Here is a 24,490-nt window from a genome sequence, read left to right on the forward strand (position 1 = left end):
ACTACAAAATGAAAACACTGGGGGCTGGCCCCGTGGCCGAGTGGTTGGGTTCATGCGCTCCGCTGCAGGCGGCCCAGGGTTTCGTTGGTTCGAATCCTGGGCGCGGACATGGCAGTGCTCATCAGACCACGCTGAGGCAGCGTCCCACATGCCACAACTGGAAGGACCCACAACTGAGAATATACAACTATGTACTGGGAGGCTTTGGGGAGAAAAAGGAAAAAAATAAAATCTTTAAAAAAAAAAAAATGAAAACACTGAACATTTATAAGCGTATTCTTCCAAACAGCACCAGTAACTTTTTTTCTATAAAAATTTCAATATCGTGAATATCTTACTCTCTCAAGTCTTTTACAACATTACCAAAAGGGATGTACTGTTGAACACACAGGTTGTTTCTAGTTTTTTCCCAACATAAACAGACATTGCAAGTACATCTTTGGAAACTAAGAATGGAATTTCTTTAAAGCATACATGCATTTTGATAAGTGCTGCCAACAGCAAATTGCCCCCTGAAGAGCTTCTTTTACCTGACCCCTTTCATCCTCACACGAGATTGTGAGAGGTACTATCATCATTCCAATTTTACAGATGAGAAAACGGAGACTCATGCTCACACAGCCAATAAGCCACAGAGACAAGACTCAAACCCTGAGCCCAGGTCCTTACCCACATGAGTTCTGGCTTCCTGAATACAATAATTCCTAAAAAAGGATTTTTTCACCAGAAGCCAGAGAAGGATGTAAGCCAGATCAGGGTCCCTTGACGTTACAAGGCCGCCACACTAAAATGCCAACAACCTTCTCATCTCACAGCAGCTAACACTGGAGCGCTAACACGCACGGCACTGTTCTAAAGGACTTATGTATTTCATTCTTACAAACAAGGTCTGCAGTAGGTACTACTGATAATACTCATATTTTACAGAAGGGGAAACTAAGGCACCAAGAGGTTTGGCAACCAGCTAATAATAAGCGGGAAGTCAGATTCGAACCCAGATGGTCCCATGCACATCTTTTAGCCACTGAGTTACTATCCTACCTTGAGGTTGGAAAAAAATACTCTGCCTCGGGTAATCATCACCATATCCGCTTGTGTCTCACCATCTTCTTTCACAGCCCTGCCCACAACCAGCTCAGGTTCCTGAGAAAGAGGCCTGCCCTTGGCTCATTTCTAACTTCCTCGCCCCTGCTCCTCGCCATCAGCCATCTCCTCCTCAACTCCACCTGCCGCTCTCCTTCCTTCCTTCCCCTCACTACTCCTCAGCCCACCCACCTCTGCCCACCCTCAGCCCTAACCCAACACTATAAAAAGCCAGCAAAGAGGTAAGTAAAAACAACTAAACTGAAAACTCAACTCATAAAAACACATGTGACTTCATGTGTTGCCAAAGTCATGTGCTCTTAAAACCATATACATTCCTTGAGAGCAGAGCCTGAGTTTATAACCTACTAGTTTAACCAATATGCTCAGGGGCTTTCTAGTAACCATGCAATGCCAGTTTCCTAGCACCAGTAAATTGTCTTTTAATCACTGATTACAGCACAGTATGTGTTTTCCCCAGGTCCAATAGAGTAAATTTGAGATATTTTATGCATAATCTTGAGCCTCAATGACCTCAGCGAAGTTTTGTGCATGTTTATTAATGGAATACAGATGCAAAATAGTCTTTGAAAATCTCTCCAATTGAAGCATCATTAATTTGGAAAATGTAATGACTTGGATAAGGGCGAGTGAAAATTCAAATTTTCAACAAGCTCCCTCTATTTTTAATCCAGGGTCAACTAAAGAGAAAAATGTTTTAATATTAAGCATTTAATTATTAAGCATTATCTATAATCAAACCAGTATGTTAATTAAGTCATCATCATCATGGATGTTTTGATCAGACCCCTTGAGCTAAATTATATATATTTTTTAAAAATTGTCCTTTTAAACAAACTTAGGCCGAAGTTTCCATAAATCAATATTGCATTTTCCCAGCTTACATGAATTAACATTATTTCAATGCATGCAAATGATACTATTCCATCCCGCTTTTCTTGTTCTACTCATCTTAGAAGAGGGAGAAACTAACAGAAATGACAGCAAGTGAGAATTTCCTAAGCATTTCAATTGACATGCCTGTAAGTGTGAGAAATTCAAAGTCTGGTGGCTTGATATCTGGACTCCAGTCTCAGCTCTAACTCATCTCCATGCAGGCAAGAACTGAAACGGCGAGAGGCATGAGTCTCAACAGCCACATTTGTAAAACGGAGACAAGGCTATCTTCCCATGGGAAGTTCTATGAATTAAATAAGCCAATACTTATTTTTAAAAAACAATCATAAATAAAAAATGTGCAATAAACGTTAGTCCTCGACACTCAGAATCCTGGTTTCCTTATTCTCATATTCCAGATGAGATCTGCTTTACAATGTCATGTGGATCAAAAGAGAATACACAGCAACGTGCTTTAAACTAAAAAGGAGATATGTTAGCAACTGCACAGAAAAACCAGTATGCTAAAGCATACTTAGTTTTAAAAATTAACATTTTAATTTAATGTCTAAATGAATTTTTTTAGGCTACAAAAGGAATATCTGCCCAATATAACAAAAGCTGAAGCAAACAGAGTCAAGGTTCAGGACTTGCCCATAGGGTGCTTTTGTACAAAGGTGAGTAAAATGGGCCTCTGGGAGGACATGGCTCCCAGGGCGGCAGGGCAGCCTGGCAAACCCGTGTGCAGTGGCATAACATGAAATGCTCAAGTCCCCCCTACCTGAAGGCAGGACAGACTTAACTTTCAAGGCTTCAATTTCCATCAATGAAAATTTTAGGGCTTCAATTTCCATAAAAATTAAAAGCTAAGTATTTAACTTTTTACTATAATAAGGAGTACTACTAAGAGATGCTAACATCTCTTAATCAGGTTTCTATTTTTTAGTAGGAATAACATGTGCTGGGTGCTGCCACAAAGATCCAAAACTGACATTGCTCCACAAGAAAAATACTCTGAAAGCTATATAAGTTTAGAAAACTAACATAGTATAATAACCTAAATAACTTTTGGATACTAAAAGTCTTTATTTCGGGAACCAAAAGAAAGCTTAAAAAAACTCTACAAAAGTACTACTAAAAAGTAATCCAGAGATTAACTATATTAAATGTGAACAGAGGGCTTTTTCTATAACGTTAAAAAAAATCAATGCACAAACTGTACAAATTAGAATAAAATGACAAATGTGACAAAATATTTAAAGGTGTCCCTAAACAGACTCGAAGGAATAAAAACGACTTTTACTGGCCACCTGAATGATTTGATTACAGAGGGACAGAACACTGACACGGATCACTGAGAAAAGAATTCAAAGATGGTGATTTAATTTCCTATGATTAACACCTATGATCACCATCTACCTGATCAAAATCCCTAAAAAAAGGAGAGTGTAGACAAAAAAAATGCCCGCAGTGCAGACTCTAAGTTTTCTCTCTTCTCCCTTTCTTTACCAGTTCCCTATTCCACTTACTCCTCCTACCTTCTTCCCTCCTTTCATCAGTCAATATTAAGTGTGCTGGTCTCCTGGGGCATCTCCTCCAATTTCTCCTTTTATCCCCAGTGCAAAGGCAGAAATAAAAAGAAAATGTAAATAGCGTGCATTTAAGTGACAGATAGCCTTTCAACTCAGCAATAAACCAGGTTACTTGGTACCTGTGTCCAAAAGCACTATTCCACATGCCACAAATGTGTTTCTGAACTCGCAGGACAGTGCCCGTGATGCATCTCTGAACTGGGCTTTGCGTTGGCCAGATTTGTTTGGGTTTGGTTTTAGGCTCATTTTTTAGATCTAGAATTTCGGTTTCCAACGAGGAGCGACATAACTTTAATGGACCCTTACTGTACCCATGATAATTTCGAGAAGTTAAGGCAATTAGGGATAACCTTCCTCCCTTAATTATGGTCTAAATGTGGTGAATTAATGAAACTCCTTCCAAACTACCTAAACATACTTTCAAATTAAAACGAAGCCTGAATTTACAACCCAGGTTAAATGGATTAAAAGATTAAGGAATAGAGAGCAAGCGCTTTCTCCATCTCACTCTCATATTTCAACCTCAAATTACCCCAGCCCTCTAATGACTGGAGGAGTCGCTGTGAAGGTGCCTAATTACCCAAGAATTACGCCAACCGTAACCAATTTCAGGATCACAGATCAGATTTTCCCAGAACACGAATCTGCTAATTAAGTTACATGAAAGTCAGACTAACAGGCAATTTGGATATGAGACTTATCCACCTGAAATAGACTTATAGGTGAAGTATTAAAATTCACAGTAACAGCAACTTTTCCTTACATGAGCACTATTATACACCTGGATAACTATAGTTAAAATACACGGAAGCAGAAAGAGACTAATCTTGATTCAAGCATTTCCAGGAAAAAGGAAAAGGCTTCTCCCGCCAAACCAATAAATGGCTCGTGCGGATCTGCTTCAGCCTGTGAATCCACCCACACGCTTTCATTCGCTTCAGTTTAAATTGGTAACGAAGCAAGTTTAAGATACTTAGACACACAGACACAACACAGCACAAACGGCCTGGCAGCTGTTTCAGTAAGTTGTATTTTTCTGAATTCTAATCAAAAGGATGTGGTTTGATTTCAAGGCTTTGTCTACTTGCTAAGCTTCAGTATATATTGAAATACTCTTAAATCTTCCCACTTATTTCCCACAAGAAAAAAAATCACAAAAGAAAAAAATACCTGTCTCCAGCCCTCACAATTTTGCGTAAATAAAATAAAGAATTCCTTTGGATATGCGCTTACAGATAGGCAAAGAAATAACTTAGAAATAAAATCCATTCGACCAAAAGGCCAGTTTCAATGAGTTGGTAAGAAAATCCGTGAGGCTTGTAGCTGCTGCTGGCACCCTGGTACCCAGGGCTGCGGCGGGCTCTAAGAAATGAAAGTTCACAGCCTATCACTTAACCGAGCGCCAGCCCAATCCCAAAGTTATTTCCTAGGAGCCTGAGAGTTGGGGGATGGGCAGGGAAAGGAGGCGAGCCAACCCTCACAGGGGCTCCCAGATGAGTCTCTGTAGGTTATGGGTTGAATCGTGTCCCCCTAAAATGATAAGTTGAAGTCCTAACCCCCAGGACCTCAGAATGTGGACTCATTTGGAAACAGGGTCAGTGCAGACATAATCAGTTAAGACGAGGCCACAGTGGAGTGGGTGGGCCCCTAATATAACACAATATGTCCTTAGAAGAAGGCAGCCACGTGAAGACACGGAGACACACAGGGAGAATGCCATGTGACGACAGAGGCTGAGACTGGTGTGATGCAGAAGCAAACCAGGGAACACCAACGACTGCCCGCAATCACCAGAAGCTAGGAAGAGACAAGGAAGGACTCCTCTCTGTGGGTTTCCGATGGAGCATGGCCCTGCCAACAGCTTGCTTTCAAACTTCAAGCCTCCAGGACAGAGAGAGAATACACTTCTGGTGTTTGAAGCCACGCAGTCGGTGGAACGTTGTTATGGCAGCCCCAGGAAACTAATACACCACACTTGAACTTGGGTTTCTTCCCCCTTGCCCTCCACCATCCCGCCCCCTCAGCCAGCAAATCCTCCCACCGCACCATGAAAGAGCCACAGGGAATCCCCAGGCTGTGGTTTGGTTGGGGAGGCCTCTCTCCTCTGATGTGTCACGTGACAGGCTCAACCATCCCAGCCCCTTGTCCCAATTTTACTCCTTCTCTCCAGCTCCCACCCTGCTCCGGGGCACCATCCCTGCAAGCTTTCCTGACCCCAGGTAGGGGCTGGGGGAGTCAGGCAGGGTGTGGAAGTTCCCTTCAGTGTGGGTGGTGCCAGTGTGGCTTCCGCCTACCCGGGTTTCTCACACAATTTTTAGAACATTTCTTTCAGTTTTTACCTAAGTAAGTAATATCCTTCCTCATGCCCCAACCACTCCCCCACAGACTCACACACTCTCACTCTCTCTCTCTCTCTCTCTCTCACACACACACACACACACACAGCCACGTGCCCAGAGGGAGCCGAGCCAGGAGACAGATGTGAGTACACACACCACCCTGTCCTGTGAGTGGCCACTCCCATCCAATAACTGAGACTTTTTGTTTCTGGGCCAAGGTTTTCCGCCAGACTCACTTCCCTTATAATGAATGAATTATCTCTTGAGAAAGTTCCTCAGTTCTCCCTTGGAAGCTGACCTGCCATGGCCTAACCCACCTGTTTACCAGGCGTGCCAGGGCATGGTGGACCCGGACGGGTGGACGCTGAAGCTCAGCCTGAAACCCCACCCCCGCCCCCACAACCATGACAGAGCTCTTTGAGAAAAATTGGATCAGCCCGCTGAAACCTGATACCATATGAAGAGAATATGTATGGATTGTAGGTTTGGGTCTGCGACAGTGAGCGGTGCTGAAAAACCACCTCGGTCTCCCAACTTCCACTCCACTGTTGTACCCACAAGACCCTTTCTGCCCCTTATTATTTAATCTGCAACCAAACATGTATTTTGAAATGTATTTCCTTAGATGCCTTGATCTGGACTAATGGTTCGCAAACTTGAGCATGCATCAGAATCACCTGGAGGGCTTGTTAAAACAGAGCCAGGTCCCTCCCCTAGAGCTTCTGATTCAGTAGGCCTGGGGTGGGGTCTCAGAACCGGCTGGTCGAACAGGTTCCCAGGTGGTGCTGATCCTGCCGGGCCCAGGACTACACTTTGAGAAACGCTGCCCTAGCCCCTCATTCCTCACTCAGCCCAAGCGAGGAGCACGGGGTAGCGCGCACTTCGCACTGTCCATCCCTTGTCCCATACAGGCACAGCCCTGGTGTGCTCAGTGAGTGCCACTCCCTGGTGCCTGGGAAACCCTGCTGCAAAACAAAGCCGGGGTGGGTGGGGGAGGGTCCCACCAACTCCCTTAGGCCGGGGAGTGGTTCAAGGGGAGCATGGACTCACTTTCACTGGTGAGATGGAAGGGGAAGTCTGGGAAGGGTGCTCCTGAGAAAGCAGCAGCACAGGACAAAGGTTCTTTCAACCTGCCTCCGGATGTACAAATGGGAGGCACGAGAGGCTGTGAAGTCTGCAGTCCCCCAGCAACCTTGAGGGGAGCTGGGCAGTACCTGAGCCAGCAGAACAGACAGGTAGAAACAGCCTGGCTGCCTGGGGCTGAGCTCACCGGCTGAATAAACCACCCGAACCGCCCTGCCTCCAGGCTTCTTGCTAGGTGACATAATACATTCTCTATTGTTTGAGCTGGTTGAGTCAGGGTTTTCTGTTACTTGAAGCTGAAAATATCTCATCACAAAGCAAAGCAAGCTAACCGGACAGCACGTCCGTCCAAGGACTGAAGGCAACCTCTTAGTACACACAACAGTGGCATGTGTTCCACAAGGTAATGTTAAAATTCCAGACTCAAACTTTCCAGAGCATTTTAAAAGCCATGCAACTGAATGTCAGTGGGTGAGCAACACTTAGAAAAGAGTGAAACACTAAAGAAGCTCTCTAGCACCCAGTAAAGGATTATTAAAGTCCCAACGCTGGGTCTTTCTTACAAGAGCCATGCTCATTTTTTTCAGGAGTTGGCTAGGCATCATATGCTACTACAATACTAGGGTTTACTGAAGAATTCAGTTGCTTCCACCCATCGATCTTAAACTTAGTCTCCTCCTTCAGAGAGCAGACTACCAGTTTATCTAATTGGGAAAATGATTTTCCAACCTACTTCACTTCAGAGACACAGCAGACAAGTGCGTCTAGAGAGAAGACACCTCACATTACAGGCCTGTTGTGCCACTTCACAGCTCTGTCATCTTAGATCGTTTTACCACCCCGTGAACTTGCATCCTCATCTGTAAAATGGGAATATCTGGCTGCTTAAGGACAACACATGTGAGAGTCCTCTGTAAAGGTAAAGTGTAATACGAGAGCAATTACTCAAATCCAATTTTATTGGATTAACTGGATCAGCATGGCCTGATTTGAAGAGATAAAGATTAATCATGACCTCAGAAGAATTACTTCTCCAAGACTTCACACTACACACATCGGCCAAGACTATCAACTGGGACATTGTCTGCATGTTATTCAAGCTGGACTTCACCTGTTATCAGTAATTTAGTGGCAGTTAAAGGAACCACATTCACAAGGCAGCACAACTCTAAAAGTCAACGTTGTACAAGGCATGACATCAAAATGAGTTATTTCTGCGTACATTTTCACAACGGGCAAGGTGGGAGGCCGCACACCATGTCTGCTCTTATTGAAGCTAATGTCTGTCAGCTACCTTCACATGCAGCGGTGGCCGTCTTTGGACAATTCCCAGGTGGCAAGTCCTCTTTCCTATCGGAGGAGTTTAGTTTTAGCCCGAGAGCCGCATGTCACTCAGAGCCATGTTTTTGGAGTGAAATACTTGAACAAACTGGGTAAAAACAAGAGGAACTGGCATAAGGGAAAAGGCCAATATGGCACAAAACCCACGTTTCTCAGACTGGGATAAGTATCTGTGTTGTAGAGAAAATAAATAAGGTGAATATGGCCATCTTCCTGGAATACACATTTTACTAAAAGATTTTTGGAGGAAAAAAAGGAATAATCAGCGAGTAATTTTTAAATGACTGAAAATTCTCAAAAATTTTTGAATTCTTTTCTTAATTTCAAAGAATTTTCATGTAGACTTTCTAGAACTAGATCCTACTACTTTGGAGGAAAACATTGGGAAGGAACAAGGCAACAAGACTTTTCTTCTATCATTTATAAATTAGTCGCAAAGGAAATCCTAAAACAATGGTTCTGAACACATCTTTATTGAGCACATCTGTGAAACACTTTCTAGCCTACCATAGTAATTACTTGTAAAGTGGCAACATTCTTTTGTTACATTTATTGGAGGGGAAAATTACTGTTACTCTAGAGTCATATTTCATATGTGGAAGACTGTAACAACAAACTAATAATTTGATGACAATTCATTGAAAGCTAGAGTAACAAGCTCCCAGGAGACCCCATTATCTTAATACTGGTGTTCCTAGACAGAGAATACTGCCTTGGGAAACTAAATTTCTCCTTTGAACCTTGAAATCCCCCAGCTCTGCCACCTTCTTAAGCAATAAGCTTGGTGTCACAACAAGTCTCGAACACATTTACAGAGCTAATCTATAGTGCTGCCAATATATTGGGATCCATCTAAAGAATACTTTTATTTCTCATCAACGCACCATGACAAGACAAGAGCAACGCAAAGCACGATGCTCCCTAGATAAAAGAAGCCTAAAACGGCCAAAAAGTCAGCTCATCTCTCACTGTAGCTATAAGCCTTCCTAAAGATGTAAGCTGGGTTCCCAACGGCAAACACCCAAGTCTCTCCCCTGCTCACAAGGGTACCTTCACCCTCGTCTGAAATAGGCAGCTCACTAGTCTTTTATATACCTTTTAACCATGTTATAATTTCCATGGGCACGTCTTCCTAGGCTGCTGAATCTGCCTAGCTCTTTCTCCAGAACACACATCCGACTGAATGGATCCCAGAGAGTTACTTTACTGTTCAACACTGTGACGAATAGTAATAAATAATCAGTCAAGCCACTGAGTGGCATGTGGAATGAAGCCAGCTGAGAGTCGGACTTTTAAGGCTGAGTTAAGCCATTTCTCCTAAAGGCAGGCCTAGTCTAAAGTAACAAATAGCGAGGCTCTGGAGCTGGATACGCCATATTTACAGACCATACCCAAGCTTTCCAGACTTCAATGCCACTTTTTTGTTTCAGGAACGTCAACATTAAGGAAGCATTTTGCCTGCTTTTATCCTAGATTAACCCTTCAAATACACCTGGAATTATTAAAGTTGATTCAAATATCTTTTTCAATATAAAGATACAAATCACCGTAAGCCTAAAAAGTGTCTGTAAAAAGATACATCCAGAAGTAAAAATTTCAATGAAAATCAGAATTAGGATTCTGATCCTATTCTATTTTTCTAATTGATTCTAGTTGAGGCCTAAGTAATTATCTAAGTGTCAAAAGCTTTGCTGAAAATTTCACAGCCTAAAAAACCCAAAAAGGTTTCTGTGGCTTGAAAGTAATCTTAATATATACCAAGAACCCTGTTTAAAAGCTTATATTTAGGGAGAACACCTAAACTATGAGATCTATTACAGTCCAAGGAAATTCATTTTACACTTTTATGGCCATGAAGACCATGCTTGAAAGGATTCATTCTGCAACCCTCTCAGGGCCCATGCAAGCCCATGGAAGGGACCATGGGGCACATACAGATGGAGCTAATAACCCATTCTCTTTACAAACACACCAACTGCAATAATCGAATTTAAAAACCACAAGCTCTAACACTAATACCAGTACCGTGGTTTCAATGGCAAACATGGCTTGTGGGCTTGGATATGAAGAACATGTGAAACATCACAAGTGATCGATTTCAAAGACTTAAACAGAGGAGCCTGCATCCCCTCACTTAGCAGCTCTTTGCCTAGGTGTTAGGTGCTGGGGAATCAGCTGAATGAGACTCAGACAGGCCTCCTGAGAAGGGCAATCTGAAGCAGCGGAGGAGGCGAGGAGGAGGCGCCCCATGCTGGGAGAACTGCCATGGTGCTACGCGGAGCAGAACCGATGGAGTTAGGCAGGTGAGGGGGTGAGCCAGGGAAAAGAAACGTATTTTGGCAAAAAAAAGAGAGAGGGAAAGTGAGAAGCAGGAGGAGGAAGGCTGAAGAGCTGAGCAGTGCCTAGATCCACAAGAGGCCTTCTATTCCACGCTCGGGCATCTGCACTTTATCCTGAAGGTAAGGTACTCCACAAAAGGCTGTTTGTAAGAGGAATGACAGGAAAGGATGTATGGCTTAGATACGTCACTGGGTAGGAACATGGAGAACAGGCTGCAGTAGCTATAAAATGGAGGCAGGAGAGCATCTGAAGATGATCCAGCCATACCCAGTCATCTACTGGGGGTGGGCAATATCAGACAAGTCAAGGGGCATCCTGATTCTGGCTCATGCAAATGAATGCATGGGGCAGCCATTCACCAAAAGGGGCTCTGAGGGAGGAGCAGCAGAGGGGGAGGGCGAGAGGGAACTAAGCCCAAGAGCTCGGTTCAGGACACACTAATTTAGTAGGACCTGAAGGCTAAAGGGAGACCTCTGTGGGCAACTGAACAGGTGGGACCCCTGGGCAGAAGGTACAATGTGAGTTCAAGTTCATTCTATATATATATATAAAAATATATAAAAACCCAAGAGAACAGGCAAGATGGCCTAGGGAAGTGACAGGTGGGAAGAGAAGCGTCCACACTGGAGGCCTGGGGAGGCAAGTTCAGGTTAAAATATAAGATCCTATCGACAGGTAAGGAACTGTGGGGTTGTGCTGAAAACACAGCTTCCAATTTCTGAAGGAGAACAAAGAAAAGAGAAAAGTAGTTCCATTCCCTGTGGGAGCTCTGACATCCCCAGCATGGCCAAAAGGAAGTTTCCCTAAAGATTAAGTCATTTTTGTCTGCAATTATATTTTTCAGTATGTTGCTGGAGGTTAACGAGACTTTCTTCACATTCTGACTCTTAGTATCTGCCTTTAACTGACATAACTGTTTCAGGAGAACACATTTTGCTGCTGTTACTCATCAGATAAAAGCATATTTTTTAAAAAAAACCTTCCAGACACTGCACCTAGCCAATCAATTTTTATGGTTTTTATAAAACCATTTTTAAAAGCTGAAATAATACACTATTCATACTTGGCCAATGCTTAAACTTTTCCCATTCTAACAAATACACCCCAAAAAGGCCTATTAGAGATACATACAGAGAGCCAGACAGGCTTCCCAGAGAGTATTCAGTTCTAGTAAGGGCTGAAGTCAGCTCTCATTTGCTCTCATCACTGAATCCCCAATAGCAATCTTTCTTTCTCAGCAAAGGAATAGATTACTGCTGATATCTGAGAACACCCAGGAGAAAAATGGGGATGGAGAGGAAAGAGGGAAGAAAGTTTTTCCAATATTGCTTTTCTGGCTTTTGACCAAATATAATTACATAGCATTCATAGAAGATGAAGTCAAGATAATATAAACAAAATCTTCAATGAGGCCAATTATCCTGAAAGCTTTCCCAAACTGTGTTGGAGATCACAGGCCAGCTACTCTAGAACAGTGCACCCCAGAATTAACAGTAGTCTGGTCCACGGCTTGGACAGTCTGGGGGGGCAAGACACGAGCCCTCTACACTATCTAGATTCTCTCCAGTGACAGACGTCAGTGCCACCTACCCTGTTCTTGGGACATACTGAGACTCTGTTTTATGGTCAAATCTATTCTCCAGCCCCAAAGTAGTAATTGACCCTCCATATAGGTTCTCTCAGAGACAATGCCTTCACTTTCTGGAATTCATAAGTGTTGCCACTACTGACTTCAAGTCCGTCTTAATATCATTAAGAGTTGGCATTGTGGGTAGTAATTAAAATGGAAATCACAAAAATGTTTGAAAAATGTGTAAGGAGATACTAATAACTGCATAAATTAGAGTAAGGATAAACGACATTAAAATAGCAGGGCAAATCTAGTATTGGATTATAACCCAAAGTATAAAATAAATATTCATGAGTCCATAGTGATATAAATGACTGAATGAAAAAAGAATGAGGGAGAAGAGACAAATCTCCCACACAGAAGAATTCCAAATAATTTCTGCAAGTGGAGCTTAACTCCATTTAATGACTTGCCTCCAAAGAGGGTAGCGTGGAACGAGGTGAAAAAAGAGTCAGTTTACAGTGGAGAAACCTGACAGACAGTACCTCAGCCATGACCAGGCGATCAAGGTCAACATCAAAGGGAGAAGTCATGTTGAGAGTAGATATTCCTGATATGTGATGAGAAGAGCAGTTTATAGCTGTGGTCTTCCTCCCCAAAACCCATAACCCCATGAGGATAAAACATCAGCCAACCCCAAACTGAGGGGCATTTTACAGAACACCTCCTCAAACTGCACTCCTCCAAACTGTCAAGGCTGCAAAAACAAGGAAAGTGTGACAAACTTTCACACCAAGAGGATCCCAAAGAGACATGACAACTAAAAGTGATGTGGGATCCTGGGCAGGAAAAGGACATTAGGGAAAAACTAGTGAAATCTGAATAAAGTATGCCATTTCGTTCATGGTAATGTTGGTAACGTACCAATGTTGGCTTCTCTGCTGTGACAAATGCATCGCAGTCATGGAAGACATTCCATAGATAAACCGCCTGAGGAATATATGGGAACTCTCTGTACCATCTCTACAGCTTTTCTGTAAGTCTAAATCTATTCTAAAATAAAAGGTTTATTTGAAAAGTAGCAATTTGATTATATAAGCTTTGAGGGTATTAAAATTTTCATTAAAAAAAGATTCCCAATTGTGCAGGTAAATGAAAGGTAAGTACTTAGGTGACTAATTTATCCATCACAGGGCATTACACTTACAGAGAGAATTCTTCTTTTTCATTTTTTTTAAATTTTTTTATTGAGGTCCCATTGGTTTATAACATTATATAAATTTCAGGTGTAAATCATTATATTTCCACTTCTGTACAGACTGCATTGTGTTCACCACCAAAAGTCTAGTTTCCATCAGAGAGAGGATTCTGGGAGAGAATTCCAGTATCTACATTTTAGAAAATGGACACAAAGAAAGTTTTCTACTAGCAGCACCCAACCCGTGTCACGATCTTGTTTTTACAGATAAGGAACAAATCTCAACCACAAAAAGTCAAAAGAACAAAGCGGCTTGGAAGCCAAGTTAAAAGGAAAGCACCTAGGATCAAACAGCAGCAAAATATTGCAATATTTGATACCACGAAGAGTAAAATGTATAAACCACAGTTAATAAAACTATAAATCCTGATTTAGGAGTTTTTAAATCAATCCGGTAGTAGGAAGCAGCATTTTTTTTTTAATGAAATCCAAGTCCTATAGATGATGGTGGTGATAGTTGCACAACAATATGAATGTACTTAATGCCACAGAACTGTACTTAAAGATAGTTAAAATGGTAAATTTTATGTTCTGTATATTTTACCACAAAAAAAAAGAAAGAGAAAATAGAGCACATCACAGATAGTAAGGGTAGGCACTGTTTTATAAACAAACACACAGCATGCATGTACATATTCATGCATCTACATATTTACCTATGGGTAAGTAATCGTGATGGAAAATGTCTCTCTTACGTGAGTCGCTGTCAAAAGTTTGAAAGCCACTGATCCAAATCACCAATGCAATTCTCTCTCACCCCTAGACTTTCGCTCTGATAATCTGACAGTCAAAAGACCAAGAAGGATAAAGTCTACTAATACTTTTAAGTGTGACAGAAAATGGGTGAAAACAATAGAAACTAGTTCCAATTAATGACAAAGGAGAGAAGTGCATCCGCAAAAGAGATGCACACGTTAAAGGCACCTGCACCAAGGCCACGGCCAGGGAGGCGCACCCACCAAAGAGGCAGCTCCACACGACGTCAGCACCGCCCACCTGCCTCTCTGTTGGACGTGTCATATCAAGTTGGAGATTCCCAGAGTTCCCGCTGCCCTCCCACTAACTCCTTTCCCACCACAGATGCTCAAGCCAAATTCTAGAAGCCCTCCATGACTTCTCTTTCCCTCACTCTCCACAACTGAGTCAACAAGAAATGAATCTGTTCCACCCCAAAAATTCACCTCAAAATTTTCTGCGTCCTTCTAACCCCACTACCAGTGGCCTAGCCTGAACCACCACCAGTATTCCTCACCTTTTCTCGCACCCACATACCCAAACAGGATTGTGACAAACTCTGACCTCTGCCTCATATATTTAAGTTATCCCACATTTAAAATTGTATACTATGAGTCCAGATGGTTGCAAAGAAGGTAACTTCTGGCATTTTGAATAAAATTCACAATCACTTTTTTAAATATATTCAGTAGAATCTAAATACCACTACAATGATATCCATCATCATCCATTTTTTAAAATACACAAACAGGCTTTCCTGTATTTCTGGATATTCCCTCAAAGAATTTTAACCTAATGTAACTTTATGTTCAAAGCTTTTGCAACACAACTATGGGTATAAGTTAAACTTCAGGGGTCTTTTTTCTTAATTTCCTGTGACCCTAAGGTCTAAGTGTTAAAATTTTTTATCTTCTGAATTATCATTATAATTTTTATTAGTATGCAATTGATCAAACCAACAAATTTTACAAATTTTGATAGGTAACTAAACATTAAGTCAAATTTTATTGAAAATGCATCCTTTAATGGGATAGATAAAACAGACTTCGGCACCCCTCAATTGGTTCACATGACTATTACCTACTGCTAGCATGAGACAGGGTGAGTTAGCATCAATTTCATTTCATTTTCCTTATCTCTCTTTTTTTTAATGTAAGCACTGAAAAAGCTTGTTCACGTGAATGGCAGGAGCTTTGTTACAGCACTTTCCCTGTATTCTCTAAACTTTCACAATGATTTATCCAAAAATCACAGTGATCTATCATTAAAAATAACTTCTGGGGCCAGCCAGGTGGTGTAGCAGTTAAGCTCACAGGTTCCGCTTCAGCAGCCTGGGGTTCACTGGTTTGATCCCAGGTGCAGACATGGCACCACTCAGCAAGCTATGCTGTGGCAGGCGTCCCACATATAAAGTAGAGGAAGATGGGCACAGATATTAGCTCAGGGCCAATCTTCCTCAGCAAAAAGAGGAGGATTGGCGGCAGATGTTAGCTCAGGGCTAATCTTCCTCAAAAAAGAAAAAAATAAATAATCTCTGATGATCTATCAACTGCCAATTTGATTGGGTCCTCCTTCAATTTTATTGAAAGTAGAGATTTGAAAACCACCAGAGTTATACATGAATCTGTCATCCAATCAGAGTTAATCACTTCTAACCAATACCAATATTTCAAATTGTCCCTTTGTTTGCCCAGGATGAAGCACAGAGTAGGGTCAGGGCTGCGTAAGAGGCATGCCTTTCCTTTGTAAAGTGGAGAAGTGAGACTGAAAAAGAAGAGGGGGGAAAGGATAACTTGCAACCTCAGACAGATCAATTTCAGGAGAATATGTGGATGCTGGGGATCTAGAAGCTGTTCCCTGAAAGTTACCCAGTGCCCAGGTACCACTTAAGAGTCTTCAAGTCCCTCCAGGGGACCAGATATGCCAGTTTGACAACTGACCGAGACTGCCCCACAATCAAAATATTCTCTTAAAAATGTAATTTACATCTTTCAATTTGCTAGCCCCTGCTGAAAATCCTTTAACAACTCACACCACGCTTAAAAAAACAAAACTCAAACTCCTTACTGTGGCCTCTAAGGTCTCCCCTCATCTCACCATCCCAGAAACAACACTGGCCTTCTCCAAATTCCTGGATTAATGCCAGTGCTTCCCATCTCAGGGCCTTTGCACCTGCCATTCCCTCCACCCAGAGCACTCTCTCTCTGCTTGCTGCATGGCTGCTCCTACACATCCTCCAGACCTCAGCTCAAATGTCACCTCCTAAGAGGGGCCTCACTTGACCACCTCATCTACCTCATTATTCTCTATCACAGCAATCTAATTCTTTTTTGTGTTTGTAAGAGGACGATTGGCCCTGAGCTAGCATCTGCTGCCAATCTTCCTCTTTTTGCTTGAGGAAGATTGTCGCTGAGCTAACATCTATGCTAATCTTCCTCTATTTTGTATGTCGGATGCTGCCACAGCATGGCTTGATGAGTGGTGTGTAGGTCTGCACCTGGGATCGGAACCTTCGAACCCTGGGCCGCAGAGGTGGAGCATGCGAACTTAACCACTATGCCACCGGGCTGGCCCGGCAATCTAATTCTTGATAACTCTTATTATAAGCATAATTATTTTGTTTTGTTTACAGTAACGCCTGATCCTCGACTACACACAACACAGGGCTTGTTCAACGTTTCATGTCCAGCACCCAGCACAGCACCTGATGCTCAACAGATGTTTGTAAACAAGAAGGAGAGTGTAAGCACACCATGGAAAAGTGTACTTGGTGTGGGGTGGGGAAGAGGTGTGTTTCTAACAACTTTCTGTACGGCCTTATTTTAAAACAAAGTCATAATTATTAGACAGTATAGATGCCCCAAATGCCAAAGAGAAAGGTATTTACAGATAACATTAACTACACGAACGGAGATATATACCAAGACTTCAGACAGCATCCAAAGCGAGCGGGGAAGTTGAACAGTGATTCACTCCCATTTTTTTCCTTACCTCTGTTCTTCAGAATGCTCCTCCATATCCTCTTCGGAATCACCCTACGGAAAAAGAACATGCTTTAACAGTTGTTTCGGGGGCACACAGAATCTCCAAAGGAAACAGTTCCTCAAATCTCCTGGGGTGATGAGCTTGTAATGAAAGTCTAAAATAGTGCCTGACGCAGAGGAGGCATTCAATAAATATTTATTGAAAGAAAGAATGACACTGGTCATGACACCACTAAAAGCCATAAATAGCCAAGGGATCCCTTAGATGTTCATGCAAGTAAATATCCTACCCACTAAAAAATCACGACCGAAACAAAAGCTCAAAATTAGTTCCACATCACTCCTCTCCAAGGGCCTTTTTTTAAGGTTTAAGTTTAATCACTCAAGATAAAGTTTAATGATAACTAAAATCCCCAAATATAGAAAATGTACTGTTTAGCTCAGAACTTCCTAAGTGAACATATGATATATTCTGACATCAACATAAAAAGGCTGATAAATGTCATAAACAGCATAAATATCACACTCAGAGGTGTTTCCAAAATCCTCTCCCAGACCACCATGCCAAATCTGACCACAAGTCACATACGGGAAAGGTTACAAGAAAAGAGAAGACGCTTGAAACAGAAACAAAAGGGCAGCCCAATTACCACTACATTGTCACCTGCCTGACAGACATGCTCTTGACCATTCTTTCTTGAAGCCTGCCACGGTTGGCCTCAGGAATATGGCCTCTTCCTTCCCCCAGCTTCTCGCCAACCCTGGGCTCTGCTGGTAGTTACCAACTCGCTCCTCTTCCTCCCCATCACTGCCAGTCCTCCTGGTTCCAGACTCCTCTACGCTACTTCCCTCCAAACGTCAACCCATGCTTGCAACCCTGGGGCCCAATTCCTTCCTCCAGCCCCAACTTCTCACTCCATCACACATGCAGATACTCAATAAATGCCTATCTTTTCGCAAGAGCCAAGACTCAGGCGTGCTCCCCAATACGTGTAGAACGAATTAACTGACAGCTCCAGTCCCACAGCTGAACGCCTCCAGAATATATGCACTTTGCCTCCCCAGAAACAATTATGACCAACACCAGACTTAACAACATCAGGGGTTCCCGCCAAATGGCTTCTGTTCTAACCAGCCTCCTCTGTCAAGGACACCATCACACTTCTTTGACTGGTGGACAAACCTTAGGGTCATGGTACACTGCTCTCCTCCCTTCACCTCCAATCATAAAGACCTACCCACTCATCTGAAATACAGTTCAGAGCTGTCCTTTCTTCTCCACCCCTTCTCCCGGCAGATTGGCCCACATCACCAGTACCCCAGGCCTCCACTGCCACCACACTTGGGGCTTTTCGCTGCCTTCAACCCAACCTCTGTGTCACTATGAGACCAATCCTCCTCCTCATCGATCATTACTTACCACCCACATGGAACGGACCCAGCATCCAGTGTCATCATGTTAATCTCTGCCCGAGAACCTACCAGAGCTCCCTGACTGCCAGTCAGATATACTCCAAGCTCCATAACCTGCAACTGAGCAACTGTCAACTGACCTTGACATACCCACCCCAATCTCTACAACCACACTTCAGCAGGCACTCTGGGCTCTAATTTAAAACATCAGCATAAAAACATGGAACCAGCACCCACGTGAGGCTCTAGGCTAGTCCCACATTTGCTAACATGGCTCTCTAAGCAGCCCGTCCCTCCCTAAGCCTTAACAAACCCCTCCAATACACACTGGTCCTGCTCCCTCCTCTCAGGCCCTACAGTTCAGCACTTGAATGGTATCTCAGAGGATTACTAGCTTAGCTCCTCAACACCACCAAGCTCTCAAAGGGCAGGGACCAAATCCTGTAATTCCCACCCCCAGTTCCTCCTGGCAGTGCCCCAGGGCCCTTGCACTAGCTATTCTAATTTTCTCTTCACTTTCAAAGACTGGCTCAAATATCAAATATAAGACCTTCTCAAAGAGACCTACCTCAATCTCTTAAACTAAGAAACTGCAACTTTCATCAGCTGAATCCTGCTCCAGTCTGCCCCCACACAGCACTGATGCCCTTCTAACAGACTAAATAACTTAGAATTTATTCTATTTCTTATTCATTATCTTTATGCCTCCACTAGACGCACGCTCCACAGGGGCAGTGGATTTCTTTTTTTGTTCACTGTGACTTCCCCAGCACATGTTCAATAAATATCTGCAGAGCTAAAGACAGTCTAGCTGTCTCTTCAATATTAGTGGATGTACACCCCACACCTGTCAGATACATGGCTAGTATCAAAAAGACAAGAAATAACAAGTGCTGACAAGGATGTGGCAAAAAGGGAACACTGGAGCACTGTTGGTGGGAATGTAAACTGGTGCAGCCACTATAAGAACAGTATGGATATTTCTCAAAAAAATAGAAATATCATGTGATCTAGCAATTCCACTTCTGGGTATTATCTGAAGAAAATGAAAACACTAACTCGAAAAGATACATGGACCCCCAAGTGCACTACAGCATTACTTACAATAGCCAAGATATGGAAACAACCTAAGCGGCCACCAATGGATGAATGGATGAAGAAGATGTTGCGCGCAGGCATGTGTGTTTATACATATATAATGGAATATCATTCAGCCATAAAAAAGAATGAAATTTTGCCATTTGTGACAACACAGATGGACCATGAGGGCATTATGCTAAGTAAATAAGTCAGTCAGAGAAAAACAAATACCATATGATCTCACTTCTACGTGGAATCTTAAAAAAAAAACAAGCTCATAGATACAGAGAACAGACTGGTGGGTGAAATGGGTGAAAGTGGTCAGAAGGTACCAAACTTCCAATTATAAAATAAATAAATCATGGGGATAAATGTACTGCATATTTGAACGTTGCTGAGAGAATAAATCTTAAAAGTTCTCATCACAAGAAAAAAAATTTTTTTATAACTAGGCATGGTGACAGACGTTACCTAGACTTACTGTGGTGATCCTTTTGCAACATATACAAATATCCAATCATTATGTTGTACACTTGAAACTAATATATTGTCATACGTCAATTACACCTCAATAAAAAATGTTTTTAATAAAAATAAATCAAAAAATACTAGTGAATATGACTGTTTTTGAAAATTTCATTACGCAAATTTTTCTAAATCAAAACAGAACAGGAAATTATTTCCTTCAGGCACCACAATTCCACTTTCCTAGTCAGACTGTGCTAAAATTCATATGATAGTGTAGTGGCCAAAAGCACGGGCTCTGGAGCCAAACACCTCCTGGGTTCAAATCCCACTACTGCCACTTTCCTACAGCCTTAGGCAAGTTATTTAAGGATTCCGCGCCTCAATTTCCTCATCCATAAAATCAAGTCACAATACATCAGAGCTTTTAGTATACTAACACGAGTCAATACTCGCAAAGTGCTTAAGGGATGCCGGTAATATGCAACCCATGTTCGTTATTATTTCTTTATGTTGATAGTGGAAGTAGACTGAACCAAAAGTAAATCTCTATGACAAAAAGATTTCCAAATACTAGTCAATGATTGACTGGAGCAAGATGCTATTACATAATACAGTACCAGGGATAATAAAGAACTCAGATATTCAGTGTACCATTTCCTGTTTCACTTTCTACCAATTTCCATTATCTACATTCTCAGGCTTGGGGGTGGGGGAGGTGGGTGGAGTAAACATGACATGAGATTTTTAAAGGCAGAGACTTTCCTACTTATCACTGTATCCCAGGGGCCAACCTGGACCAGGCCCACGGCAGGTGTTCGCGAGATGAACACACAAGGCCAGCAGAGCCCTGAGCCCACCCATCCCAGCCCAAACCAACACGAGGCTCTATCAGGTCACAGGTGCTCCTGCTCCGCACCCATATCCACATCCCAAACCTAACCAGGAGTGTCAGGAGTGAGGCTTCTCATCTCAGCACAGCCCAAATGGATTAAAAGAACAAATACTAGATTGCTCTTCTTGCTAGAACTGATACAACAATGTGACTATTAAACAATAACAGGAAATCAACACTTCAGGCATTCCTCCTGCCATCTTCAGAACTGACTAACCTCATCAAGAGGGGAACTGAACAGGACACTGACAACTGCCTCTCCTCCACTCGGAAGAACTCATGGCTAAGGACTGAATGCCCACTGTGCGCAGAACATTGTAGCCACAATGGGGCCACCAAGCTTAGAAGCCCAAACCCTCTTAAGGGGAACCCAATTAGGGCAACAAGACACAGACAAGACAAAGAAAAAATCCAGACACTCAAGAAACTCAAAGAGGGAGAAATGGTGACAGTGCCACTGCCAAGTTAGGAGTCAGGAAGGACTGGCCCTGTACAAACAGCAGGGCAATAGCATCCATCCTTTCACTCAACATAAACATATTGGGCCTGCACAGCCACAGGTCAAGGTGGAGTGAGCATCCCAGACAAGTGACCAGAGCAGCAGACAAGGTCAGACTGCAGAAGGCCCTGAGGGTCAGAGCAGGTCAAGCGGATCACAGGGAATCTTCACAGGAGTCTGACCTTGAAGGCAAAGTGAGAAGATGCACAAAGTAGTATCTTGTACACACGCAATTACTTCCTGACACTAAGCTAATGAAAACACGTGTCTGGTTTCTACAACATCACCACTTTGGATTGAGTGTGTTGAAGTATAGGTGGAGCGTAGGAAGAGGAGACGGAAAATTCCATAAATGTACAAATAAAATTGCATGGCTTTTTTTCTTATCACCATGGGTAGAATTTTTTTTATGTTCCTACACCAAAATACAACATAAAAGAGTATATAACAAAAAGATATGAATAATATAACTTATCTATAGAAGTATGATATTAATAATGAATGAATAATATAACCTATCTAGACAATTGTAGAGAGCACCTCTTGGTGCCAAGTTATCTGCACGGTTCAGCCCCTTCAAAGCAGGAAAGCTGTTCCATGCTCTCCAATAACCAAGTCTAGGGGTCAGTTGAGATACTGCCAAAATAACAGGTAACATGTTAAGTGCTTACTAAGTTTAAGGCACTTACTCCTCACAAAAATCATCCGAGATCAGCACCATTATTACCCTCATTTTGCAGATGAGGAAACTGAGGACAGAGAGGCAAAAAGAAATGGAGACAGCAGTCAAATCCTGGAAGCCTGGCCAGAGGGTCAACTCAATGGTTGTAGGTGGTTTGACTAATGATGCATTATTCAAGTTCTTCAGCACTTAGAGACCCACGAGAAAAAGAAAAAATAAAAAGGACTCAACCAACAGAAAACATTTCCAAAATAAATAATTATATAAATAACCAATGTTGGCAAATGTTAGTATTCAATTTTTTAACCACATCTTCGGATGCTCCTATTTCACCCACGATTAACAAATCTCGGCCATCGTTAAGTCTGCCTGACCCAACCTACTAGTTAATGAAGCAGAAAACCCTCAAATTCAAATAACACCTATAAATATTCTCTTTTCGACAGACTCCAATGCACACATGAGGGAACTTTTTCTGAAAAAATATTCAAAATACTTTCAAAAAAACTCCCTAAAAATAACTTTCCGCAGAACTCTCTGCAATTTAGATACATATATATAAATATACAATTTAGGTAGATACATATGCATTTATATACACAGTTTAGACAGATATAGAGAGATCTGTATATATCCTCACCCCCACCCAGGTATATGCAGCGTAAAATAGTCTCCAAAAGGTAAATATATAGACAGAAATGAAATATTTAGAAAATTATTTTGAGTACCAGTTTCACTTTCATTATAGCTTTGATTAAAATAGCTAAGCTATAAATGCTCCCATAGTGAGTATTCCAGACAGCGCTTCCAAATGCTAACTTTTTTTTACCAAAACAAACTGTATTATACATATAAACAAAACAAAGCCAGAAGTTAAGAATTTTACAAAATAACTTTTGAGCCTATAAATAAAATAATCATTTCATAGGCCTTGACATTTCCATCTCCTAGCACAGTGACTAAATCTTCAACGAATGCTGTAACAAACAAGAGTCTATCATTTCCTTTCCTTTCAGTCTGGGTTGGCTTCCAACACTACCGAATAAGAGGCAGAGGCTACAGCTGAGTAAAAATGCAAATACATACAGACATACACCAGTGCTTCTCAACCTGAGCAATTTTGCTCCCCAGGGAAATCTGGCAATGTGTGGAGACATTTTTAGCTGTTACAAGGCTGGGTGGAGAGGCAGGAGTGAGTGCCACTGGCATCTAGTGGGTAGAGGCAAGGATGCTCTGACTGTTTGACATCCTACTGCTCGACATCCTACACTGCCCAGGACAGCGCCCCCCACAACAAAGAATCCTCCAGTCCAAAATGTCACGACTGCCACTGCTGAACCACTCTGATACACACAAATATAACTATATATGTTTTAAGTAAATACATCAAATATTAAGTGTGGTCCTCTCAGAAGGACTATGAGCCATTTCTATTTTGTTCTTACCTTTCTGTATTTTCCAAACCTTGGACAATACACGTGAAATTTATAACCAGGACAAAAATCCACTTGGGAATAAACTTTTAAGAGACAGACTATTTGCTCCCTATCCTGACCAGGCCTTTTCTCCAAGGACTGGTCTTATTCAGCCTGCTGGCCTTCAGGGAAGGTCCAGGAAATTTTTCCTCTAAAATCACCTCTCCGCCTTGAAGCTGTTATTCATTAGCCCTGGTTAAAATGAATATTCCAAATATCTGAAAACCAGCACTCTAAATGCTTCACATAGGAGAGAGAAAACTGACAAATAAGACTGTACAGCCTCTCCGGTGAACTTACAGCTAGACATCCTGTTTTTCTAAACAGCCACAAGAGACAACACAGAATTAAGTGCCGCCACCAATGTGGGAAGTAACGAACACCTTAAAAATTACCGCACACAGGCTGAATATTCCCTCAAAACTCAAACCACCCCCCTACCCACCCAGAAAAAAACACATTTGGGGTCGCAACCGTCGCTGCTGAAAAACAATCAACAATATTATATTTAAACGTGTACATTTGCAGTGAATGAGGATTTCTCCTAAAAGTTAAACCCCGGACACAAAAGCTTTGCGGGACTGTATCTTTTGCAGCAGTAAACCCTGTATGATGCCACAGATCTCAATAAAATATTAGTGATTATTTTTCCACATGCAATCATTATATCATCATATAGGAAGAAAAAAACCCAAAACTTGAAATTCAAGTTCTTAAGAGGGTGTATTCTAACACGAATTAAAGGCACTTGGAAAAAAT

General features: G+C 42.0%; 1 protein-coding gene across 2 annotated transcripts in view; it reads right to left on the minus strand.

Annotated features, from left to right (window-relative positions):
* TMEM131L (transmembrane 131 like) overlaps positions 1 to 24,490 on the minus strand; it is a 150,205-nt gene that overhangs the window by 124,266 nt on the left and 1,449 nt on the right. For both annotated transcript variants that reach the window (XM_070608848.1, XM_070608849.1), the window contains exon 3: positions 17,230 to 17,273. In XM_070608848.1, coding sequence (XP_070464949.1) covers positions 17,230 to 17,273 — 44 coding nt within the window. The remainder of the gene's footprint in view (positions 1 to 17,229; positions 17,274 to 24,490) is intronic.

The sequence above is a fragment of the Equus przewalskii genome, chromosome 2 (assembly GCF_037783145.1).
Source record: "Equus przewalskii isolate Varuska chromosome 2, EquPr2, whole genome shotgun sequence".
Classification (NCBI taxonomy): Eukaryota; Metazoa; Chordata; class Mammalia; order Perissodactyla; family Equidae; genus Equus; species Equus przewalskii.